Source organism: Epinephelus moara, chromosome 5, assembly GCF_006386435.1.
Source record: "Epinephelus moara isolate mb chromosome 5, YSFRI_EMoa_1.0, whole genome shotgun sequence".
Lineage (NCBI taxonomy): Eukaryota > Metazoa > Chordata > Actinopteri > Perciformes > Serranidae > Epinephelus > Epinephelus moara.
Genome location: NC_065510.1, coordinates 3564365 through 3575406, shown reverse-complemented (window position 1 = coordinate 3575406; position 11042 = coordinate 3564365). Strand labels below are relative to the sequence as shown.

General features: G+C 43.9%; 2 protein-coding genes across 4 annotated transcripts in view; both read left to right on the top strand.

Moving 5' to 3' along the window:
• The window catches only part of rcor3 (REST corepressor 3), a 17138-nt gene extending 9339 nt beyond the window's left edge, over positions 1-7799 (top strand). Inside the window, exons 9-12 of the mRNA XM_050043753.1 lie at positions 1740-1817; positions 2582-2639; positions 3679-3923; positions 4275-7799. Coding sequence (XP_049899710.1) covers positions 1740-1817; positions 2582-2639; positions 3679-3923; positions 4275-4658 — 765 coding nt within the window. The 3' untranslated portion in view covers positions 4659-7799. The remainder of the gene's footprint in view (positions 1-1739; positions 1818-2581; positions 2640-3678; positions 3924-4274) is intronic.
• A 1092-nt stretch (positions 7800-8891) lies between these two features.
• traf5 (Tnf receptor-associated factor 5) overlaps positions 8892-11042 on the top strand; it is a 17518-nt gene continuing 15367 nt past the window's right edge. Inside the window, exon 1 of one of the 3 annotated variants that reach the window (XM_050043736.1) lies at positions 8892-9001. Coding sequence is in view for 1 of the 3 variants with exons in the window: in XM_050043734.1 (XP_049899691.1) it covers positions 9388-9638 (251 nt within the window). In the remaining 2 variants the exon portion in view is untranslated. Of the gene's footprint in view, positions 9002-9034; positions 9139-9170; positions 9639-11042 lie in introns of those variants that run through there. The other 2 variants (XM_050043735.1, XM_050043734.1) reach the window with 2 other exon arrangements.

Here is an 11042-nt window from a genome sequence, read left to right as displayed (position 1 = left end):
GCTCTGGATGTAGATTTCTCCATGTTGTTACCGGCTTCTTCTTCTCTTACACATTTAATGCTATTGGACTTCAGGGTCAAAGCCCGGGGCGGAAACTGTGGAGCATGCTCAGAGCGCCTCGGCCGATCGTATTATCTGGGTTAGTTCGACCACTAAGGGAGTAACGTTGCTACTCGTAGTGACGCCACTGTTCAACTCTGATGACATAACAATGAGAAATAGTGTTGGACGTGATTTTGATTTTGGGAAAATGATATTGCACTACACAGACCAGTGATCATGATATTTAAAAAGTCGTAACATATGTCATGTTAAAGTTGTGATGCACCTAATGTAGGTGAATATTGTGTCTCAGCTCTCGTCTCACAGAAGGGGGAGGAGTTATACAGGTTGATGGCCACAGGTAGAAAAGATCTCCTGTGACGGTTTGAAACTCGGTGTTAGACCGACAAAAGTATAAGAACAGATGGAACCTGATAACAATTTGAGCTGTGCACGTGATTCTCAGCTCTACATGCACGTACCGTAACATGGTACAGCTGCTAACTCACGCATCAGCTGAAAGACTCGTGTAGCGGACAGTTCTCACACGCTTCCATCCCACAGTCTGTGCATGCCACAGTCCAATTTGTCAGGCAGTGAAACACATGTCCAACAGGTAACGTCACAGAGCGAACAGAGGACACTGACAAGACCTGGACAGACAAGACAGATGGACTGGGAGTTATTTAATTTTTGACAGACGTTCACTGCAGACGAGCGGCGTCTTCTAGTTTTACCTTTCAGCCACCTTTCAGTGTACTCTTCTTCAACGTTTGCTTTACTTCCTGGATTTTTCCCACATGGAAATTCTGACCAATCAAGAGCAGCTTTCTCACACAAGGCATTTGATCTGGTCCTCTTGTAAATGCTGCCGTGAGAACACCAACCAACTCTAGGCAATTATACAACTTTGGAACAACATGAGTCCCTGATTCAGACCAAAGGAGACCACTCTAGGTCTGACAGCAGCCTGAATGACTTAATACCTGTGTTTCCTACATGTCTGCCATCCCTCTGATCCAATCAGGAGAGAGACCTCCACAGGTGTATCTTCTGTTTGAGTGGTGACACTGTGAGACCCACGTTACTGAGCAAACACTGAGCTGTCAGTGATGATGTCACAACATACAGAGATTTAACACTTAATATAACATGTACGTCACCGAAGCTTCTGACTTGGACTGACTGCTCCAGTGGAGGCGTGTCGTTGTCTCTCTGATGATGTAAGCAATGTGTTTGTCTGCTGCTGTGAGTGGGTGGAGCCTCCTGTAGCTGTAAACCACCACATTAGCTGGGCTTAGCATTAACATGCTAACATTAGCAAGTTGTTGTTAGCACATCAGATGCATCTGTGTAAAGTGACTCACCAGACGGTCAGAGATCATCACAGAACATTCATCCAGTCAGACTCCACTCTCTGTGGGCTGTTTAGCTCGTGTGTGTGCGCACAGGTTAAAGGACCCCAGGTGTGTCCCTGAGTCGTCCTGTGTATTGCCTGTCTATGCCACCTCTGTGCCTGGGCTGCACTGCCCCCTGCTGCTCAGACCTGCAGGTGTCAGACTCCTTAAAGGACAGTTCAGATATATCTAGGTGAGGTGTATGACGTTCTGTAAATTACATTTTGAAACAGAGAAACAGTGAAAGTCAGACTTGAGTTTTGTTGGCGCTCAGCTGAGTGTTCATGTCTCGTTTTTCAGGTGCAGAACGCCAAACAGATGAACAGCGGCCTGAAGCACATGTTGGAGTCTGGGATTGAAGAGTTCAGACTGGCTGAGGTACGTCACTGAGGGTCACGTTTTAAACCACCAGAACACGAAACATCACCAGGTCTCATAGAGTAACTCCACCCAAAGTTACTTTACACACAAAATAATTCTAGGAACATTTCCTCCACATAAACTGAACATTATAGGATCATAATACATTAGTTTAGTTTCATTAGACTGAAGAGGTGGAGCTAATAGAGACGACACTGAGCGCAGGAGTGGAAACTAATAAAGTACATTTACTCAAGTACTTCACTACTGCTCGACATCTCAGAGGGAAATACTGTACTGATTACTGCATTACTTCTGTCTGACAGCTTTAGTTACTTTACAGAAGATTATAAAAACAAAATATGATCAGTTTGTTAAATATGGTGCCGTATTGTAGATAAAACTACTACAAGTACGGCTGGGAGGTATTTTTAGGCTATGTTGCGATACACAGTATCTGTCGATCCATAGATGGATGGATATTTTCAAATCACCTCTGAACTACTGTGGACTAAAATACTAAACTACTAAATAAACTACAGTCACAATTAAGTTAAATAAAGATGCAACTGTTCAGTGAAAAAGTTAGAGTACTGTTATAATAAAGTTAAATACTGTTATGATAACAATAAAGAATCTTTTGATACTTAAAGTATTTTTTGCTCTTGATATTTTTACTTTTACTTAAGTGATATTTTCAGTGCAGGACTTTAACGTGTATCAGAGTATGTTTACAGCGTGGTGCAGTAAAGGATCTGAGGACTTCCTGTTTGTTGTTGCAGTGTAACCAGAAGGTGAACGCCCGCTGGACCACAGACGAGCAGCTCCTGGCTGTTCAAGGTGAGCTCGGTCACAGGTAACAGGTTAGAGAAGTTGCACGGAGCTGAAGTCCAACAGGATGAAGGTGAACTCTGATTTTACTGTAAAGTCACAGTGAGACGGCAGACTGAGAGTCTTTATCTTTGGTCATGTGACATTTAACAACATCAGAGCTCAGAATATAAACTTCCTCTTCACTGTGTCGTTAAAGCTGCAGTTTGTTAACGATGGATCAGATGACGGCGTGTACGTGAGCGGGTCATTCTTCGACAGACACAGAGAATCAGCTTCATACCTGCAGCTCTACGGAGCTTTTTAGCCTCTTTTAGCTCCTAGTTTTGGTTTTCAAGCACATTTTCTGTCTGTTTTCTGAATATTAAAGGCTCAGTGTGTCAGATTCAGGAGGATTTTGTGTCGTCTATCAGATTACAACCAGCTGAAACTTCTCCTGGTCAGAATTCTTTCAGTGTTTGTTGTTCAGGAGCTGAATTATCCTCAGGGGTCTCTTCCTCTAAAACACACACACCAGCTGATTTAAACTTTAAAAACACTGAATGAAGACGTTTCATGTTTATAAAAATGGGTGTTTTTTTTTACGCTACTCATCACGGAGAGGCTGCTAACAGCCGCACAAACAGCCCTCTCTAGAGCCAGTGTTTGGTTTGTCTGTTCTGGGCTACTGTAGAAACATGGCGGTGCAACATCTCTGTAAACGAGGACCTGCTCCCTGTGTAGATATAAACATCTCAATCTGAGGTAACAAAAACACAAGACCCATATTTTCAGCTGATAATACACTAAAGAAAACAGGCTTCTTCATATTATATTTCTGCCGATACATCGACCTGAATCTGACACACTGGACCTTTAAGGACAGTCAAGACTTGGAGCTCGACTGGCCATAAAAAATGACGACTCCTGTTAGTCCTCAATTTTCCCTAAAAACACAGAGCCATTGAGATCTTTCTCTCAAAATCTTATTTCTCTTCTTCTGCTGTGCATCGTTGTGGCAGTTAAGGACTTGATTACATCTCGACAAACCGTCTGTGATGTTCTTCAGGTGTGCGGAAATATGGCAAAGACTTCCAGGCCATCGCTGACGTCATCGGTAACAAGACGGTGGGCCAGGTGAAGAATTTCTTTGTGAACTACCGGCGGCGGTTCAACCTGGACGAGGTGCTGCAGGAGTGGGAGGCGGAGCAGGGAACGCGAGCTCCCAACGGAGACAGTGTCACATCTGGAGAGGAGGGAAAGACCAGCTCCACCACTCCGTCAGGGAAGAGCACCGACGAAGAGGACGAAGAGGTGAGACATTTAATTTTTATATCCCACACAGTTTTTCTGATGCACATTCTGCAATACGAGCATGCTCCACAGTCCTGCTGATCATTTGTCATCCATCAGCTTTCAGACGGATCTTCTTCCCTCCAGGTTTCACTTCATGTTTTAAATAAAAACAAACCTGCCGAGACTCAAAGATAATTCACTGTAGTCAACATCTAGCCTACCTGCTCTGTGACGTCATCCTGTAATGATGCAATCGAGGGTTTCAAAACCTCCAGAAGACTCTCAGCATGTGAAACATCTCCGTCTGCTGCTGAAAAGCAACTGTTTGAATGTTAAAATGACTTTGTCCCCGCCCTCTCCTCTCTGCAGGGTCAGGTTACCTCCTCAGGTGCGTCCCCCGCTGCCTCCTCTTCCTCTTCAGCTCAGATTCCAGTGATGTCGAGCGCCTCCTCCTCTTCCTCCCTCCACCAGCCCCCTCCCCTGCTGCGGCCCTCCCTCCCAGCCACGCCCTCCCTGCACCGCCAACCCCCGCCCCTCCAACAACAGGCCCGCTTCCTGCAGCCCCGCCCCACCCTGCAGCAGCCCCCGCCTCTCATCCGCCCCTCCAACCCCCTGCCCCCTCGCCTTAACCCACGCCCTCCTGCTCCCATGACCCTCGGCGGCAACCCTGGGGGGTCAGGTCCAAGCTCCGCCCAGCAGCCCCCTGGCTTGGCCGTCCACCAATCAGAGGCCTCGTCTTCCTCCCTCCACTGACGAACGTCAGACTGTTTCTGCTGAAGAAGATCCGAAACTGCTGTGTTCAGGTCCTGTGGGAAATCTGAGTGACATTATTCTTCAAAACAACAACAATTTTCAGACCAGCCTCTCAACTCTCACCACACGTCAACATAAAGCCGACACATTTATACCAAACACAATCCAATCATGAGTTCTTATTTATCGCTATTTCAGAGGTGGATGTTTATCTTTCCCACAGGACTTACATGCAGCGCACCTGCTGGTTGATGGACACCTGGTTTTCACATCTTTGCTTTGTGACAGAGTCTTTGGAAATCTGCCACTGACTGCATGCAGATTATAAAAGCAGAAGGTTCTGTGGCGTCCCACAGGGTTCAACCCTGGGGTCCCTTCTTTTTCTCCATCATTGTCTCCACTGGGACATTACTGCATCAACCACAAACAAAAATGGCCCCCAGCAGTACCTGTAAAACATTTCAAAGAGTAAACATGATTTAGTCTCTCATCAGCAGCCCATCGATGCTACAGTCTGGATGTTGCAATATTTTATACAAACTCAGTCTGAAATAACTTTAAATTAGGAACTTGAATCAGTGTCGTTTCTTACATTAAGAAACTCAACATTGTTTTATTTTAACTACCATCTTTCATGAGTTGTGTTTATCCTCAACCCAAGCTCACTACATGTGTGTGTACAGAGTCTCAGCTGACCTTTGTGTTTGTCATCCCCCTCCTGCTGATCGGTCGGTCGAACACACTCCAGATTGTTCCAGAACAAAGTCCCTTAACAAGTATCGGCTGTACTGACGTAAAACTTTGGATACGTACACCTGCTCCTCAGAGGATGAACCCTGTAGATTTTATGACCCAGTGATCTTTCCTCTAGTGCCACCCTCAGGACAAACTTTACACGTTGAGCTCCGCTGCTGGTTAAACTTTAAGGACAGATAAATTATTAGAATGTTGTTTGTTCATGTTGTGGCTGTAATGGACTCTGCAGCCTGTAGGGGGCACCAGCGGGACTTTAGATAAGTCAGTTGTATTTACACCCAAAATCACACAGTGTTCCAAAGGGCTTCTCTGCATACGACCTGGAAAAACTGGAGGTTGATTTAAAAGGATCAGTCTGGTGTATTTTTCTTATCGTCAACACATCTCGTGTTCAGACTCAAACCAACAACATGTTGGTCTGTCTCTCATTACGATCTGACTTCCTGTCTGTGACTCTCAGCTCCGAGCTCATTGGTTCCCACTGTAGACGTAAATCTTAAACCTCCTGCGGCCGTGTGTCCTCACATGAGGATATTACGTATTGGGTTTGCTGCACCTAATACATCATAATTTAGACCTGTTGTCCTCGTGCATGGACACTTTTTTGTGCCATCTAGTGGTCGCAAAAACACAACACACTAATCCTGCCGAGTCAGCCTGCAGCAGATCCCGACTGCGCAGTGGACAAAACCTGATCAGATTTTAAACTTGTTAATTTATGATTAATAATGTTCAACGTTTATACGACAACACATTTGACCCACTTTAGCGACAGTAACAAGTTAAGACACCGTTAATTAGGAAGTACACATTTGAGGACTCTGGGACTTTAGATTATTATTGTATTATCGCAGCATTTCACGTTTGGTTCAACGGAAGGTGAAGATTGAGGGGCAGAGGCTCGACTCAGATGAGGCTGTCAGGAAAACAACACACTTTTACTTGAGAACTGATGCCATGGGCCAAATTTAAAAACAATATACTAAATTATTAAGAAGCAATAGAAAAACATGTCTTGCATAAAGGGCTCTTATCATGACAGAGGTCAAAGTGGCAAATGCTTCAGCGCCACCCCGGGTCGGTCTGTGCATGTGCCTGAATTCAAGAAGTACAGAGCACGGAAAATTGATAGCGTTTCAAAATGAACAAATTTTTCTGGATGTGTTGCATTATTTACAGTTTAGATTTTGCACAGCCAGGTTCAAGCGTTGAAATGAACAGTGTTAGACTTGAACAGTGACCTCTGACCCACAGTTACACTGAACACATGTTGCGTTGTGTGTTATATAGTTTTGGCAGAACAATGTTCAGGTGTTGAAGTGAACCGTTTTATACTTAATTACACACTTGTGGCTATTAAAAATAAACCCAATGTCCCCATGTGAGGACATTCTTCTTGCAAAACTACTTCCTGTTCAAAGACAGTGCTAAGTGTTTTTATACCTATCAGGTCCTACTGACCCCAAATAGTGAAGAGAAATAAAAAAAATGCATTCCAAACAGAAGCTCAGGTCTCACAGGCTGAAAACACAAATCTATAGTTTCATCTGTAATTTCATCAAACAGCGTTTTCAACGAGCAGGAGGAAACAGTGACTTTGTGTGGGACTATTTTCAGTGGCGGAGTAATCCGCATTTTGTGCAGTGAGATATAGAAGACTCACACACAGTACTTGTGAGGAGACACATTCACTGTTGGTTTGAGTCTGAACATGAAGACGTGTAAAATATCACCAGATTTGTGTCACAGAGACAAAAACAATGGCAGTTAATATGAGCCGTCACCCAACGTGGCGGCGTATCCATGGTAACTGGGGGTAAATAACCTGTCTGACAGTCAGGGTGATGAACTGAAGGCCTCAGTGTTGGGTACAGTAGCATTAGACGTCAGCGTGTACAGTTTGATGTCTGTTTGAATGATCTGTAACCTGCTGTTGGTCCAATCAGCTGCCAGGAATTGGTTCACTAACTCTGATTTGATGCTTTCTGAAAACACTAAAGCTTCATCAGGACGTCATTCGCCGCAGAATGAAAGATGTTGTTGGGTTTAACTCTCTCAGATGTTTTCCCACATGTTGCAGACTCATTTTGGAACTAAAAACCTAAATGTCATCGTCATCTGGACTCGGAGCTTCAGACGTGCCGTCAGTCTGTCTGTCCATTATTTATTCTTCTTCTTCTTCTTCTTCCTGGTGCTACCAGTTTGGACTCGGTGTAAAAAGAATCATTGTGAAAGTGCTCTTAATGCTTTTTGGTCAAACGTGCATCACAGCGTTAAATGTACCTGGAGTCATAGAGTCGAACTTAGAGTCCTTTGAGTTTCAGTAGAACTTGTAAAAATATTTGTTGTGAAGACGAAGCTGCTGAGACGTCTCATTAAAAACTTTGTTCTTCACACTGTCTGTCTGTCTGTCTGTCTGTCTGTCTGTCTGTCGTTATTTTCTAAAGATTGGTGTCATTGCTCAGTTTATAGTGTAAGTCAGGGGTGTCTTTGTGGGGGGCCCAGTGGGAGGGGGCCCCTCGGAAAGCCTGGAATGAAAAGTTTAAATTAACCGGCAACAGCTTTCAGGTTGCCCACGGGTATGTACGTCTGTCCAAGCCTTGTGAGCACGATATCTCAAGAACGCCCCAAGGGAATTTCTTTAAAATTGGCACAAACGTTCCCTCAGACTCAACAATGAACTCTTTAGATTTTAGTGGTTATAGATCAAAGGTCAAGGTCACTGTGACCTTGTCTGTCTCATTCATGTGCATGAGATATTTCAAAAATACCCAGAGAGAATTTCTTTAAATGCACAAAGCTGCTATTTTTAAATATACTCTTTCAGTCCAGCACTCGCTGTATTTCCTCATCAGCGGTGACACAGATGGAAGTCTGCACCTGGTTTATCGTCCACAGAACGAGGCTGCACGCCCACATTTTCAGAACAAAATAGAACAGGCTGCAGTGAGAGTCTCTCTCCATGGGATATTTAAAAATAGCAGCTTTGTGCATCTAGTCCTTCTCAGGCAAGCTCAGGGGTTTAGTGTTGCTGTAGCCCACAGGAAGTGAGGATTAGAATATATGACCTTCACATAATCCGCTCCAAATTAATCTATATTTTTAAAGTCATTACTAAAAGTGTGTGTCATATAAAAACTAAAGTGATGGTCAAAGTTGTCACAGTGAAATTTAAGGTGTGCTGATGGATTCACGTCATCAACTCATGCATTGAGTAACATTACAAGTTAACGTTCCACCTTAAAAGTTGCCGGCAGTCGGCCCAGTGAATGAAGTTATTTTTTTCTCTTTCATTTTATAGTTGTAGTTTAATAGTTTAAAAGTTTAATATGAAAGTAGAGGATTCCCCTCTGAGATGTGTGTGTGTGTGTGTGTGTGTGTGTGTGTCTGTGTGTGCACTCAAACACAGTGCAGGTCCCACAGTGTCTCTCCACCTCTGCTCAGCACTGACAACAGCAGTCACTTCCTGCAGTTACAATTTCCTCTTCCTCTTCCGCCGCGGCTGAATGGACTGTTGATCACTGATCATTCGGTGGTATCGATGAGCGGTGTGTGACGGGCTGCAGTGTGGAGGTGACGTCAGAGAGGTAAGGAGGACGTGACGCTGTGATGTCGTTGGTGAGCAAAGTGAAAGTAAAGCAGCGGGGACACCGATCACAGGCTGCCGGTCTGAAACGTCCCCGCGACTGTTGGAGTGTCTCCGGTGCAGATTGACCGTCCTCAGGTCGGTGTGAAGATGATGATGATGATGATGTTGATGGTGGTGATGATGATGATGATTCCTTTTCAGTCTCATTCAGACACCATGAAACTCTGCCTGTGATGAGTTTTACTCAGTTTGACGTTAGTGATGATGATGATGATGATGATGATGACGAGGAGGAGGAGGATGAGCATCATTTATTTATTACACAGTCATAACTAACCGCGCGCGCGTCCGTGTATCCGCACGTGTCATACACCGACAGGAGCCATGCTGACTTTCGCTTTTGCTCACACACAGGCACGTGCACAGACAGACCCCAGGCGGTGCTGGAGCGCGTGCCCTTTGCCCCCTGACCCTTTGAGAAGACGTGTGTATTCAGTCTTTACATTTGGCCCACGGCCTCAGTCCGCAGGTACAGGTGTGTCTGCCCCTCCCTCCTCAACGTCACACAGCCGCACTCAGATCACGCGCCCTGCAGAGCAGTCACGTGTCATTGACCTGTCGTCACGGGCAGTCAGGTAAGGAGAGTGTTTGTCCTCAGCCTCCGCATTGTTTGTGTCTGTTGTTAAATTAAAAGATGCCATTAAACATCTTGACACAGGCAGGCTAATGTGGCAGGAGCCAGCTCTCTGTCAGCTTCAGGTTCAGCAGCTGTAAATCGCTCTGGTCGAAACCTGAACTCAACCTGACATGATGTTTGTGTCTCTGATCGATTAAATTAAACAAATATGAGCTGCAGTTTGGGGCCGCGGTGCGTAACGAGGAGAAGGGGAGCAGTTGGGGGCCCCTTTTTAAAAAAAAAAAAAATACATATAATTTCTTATTTTACACAATAGCATTAAGACAAAAGCCAGTGTGGCCACAAACAAACACAAACACATGAAAATAAACAAACAGAAATCAGCAGCAGCTGTGATCACAACCAGCAGAACTGACTAAGTGTCCTTTAGATACACTGTGTGCCACATTATTATGCAAGTTGGTGATAAGAGCATTTAACTTATAAAAATAAAAACTAGGCACCTTTTTAAACATTTTATTAATGGAAAATAATATTTTCTACAACTGTATTCAAACTTCAACAAAAACAACAGTTTTCTTTACAATTTTATACAAAACAAATCTTTTAATGTCTCTGAAACATTTCAAATATAAAGTGTTTCTCTAATTAAGCAATATCACACTGGAGCTCGTGACGATATACGAGTATAACATCACGAGCTCGAGTGTGATATTGCTTTTATACAACAGTTCAACAGTTAAATAAGCAAGGCTGATTAAGAAATGTTGAAAAATGAGGACAAAATAGATCATTTAAGCATTTTATTAGTTTTCCGCCAACAAAAATAGTTCCCTCAGGACTCCGCTGTCACCGTTGCTATGTAACGCAGACATGGTGCGCCAGACACTTACTCTTTACACACATTTATCTGCACGTTTCCATTAGCCGACTCTGCCTCCTGATCTGACAGTATGTTGCTCCATCGTTTCCTGCTCTCCATGGATGGCTTCCAGTAGCTTTTTAACGAGCTCTCAGACCTGCAAGACAAAAGGTATATTTAGGGCCCGACTCCTAATTAGAAATAGGGATGCACTGAAATGAAAATTTGTGGCCGAAGCTGAAGCTGAATAATATTAAATGCTTGGCCGAATACCGAATATTGTTGTTTAGTTGTTCATTAGTTTTTGCAGATGAACCCCCTCCAGATTAGTGTTGTCACGGTGCCAAAATTGGATCCCACGGTACGATACCAGTGAAAATATCATGGTTCTGAGTAGTATCACGATACCACAGCGAAAATGAGGCAGATGTGCCTTTTGTCATTTATAAAAAGATAAATCACTTTTCTATAATACATCAATGATATTTCAATGGAATAAATTACTTATTGACTTATTCATACTTCAAAAACAGCATCAAT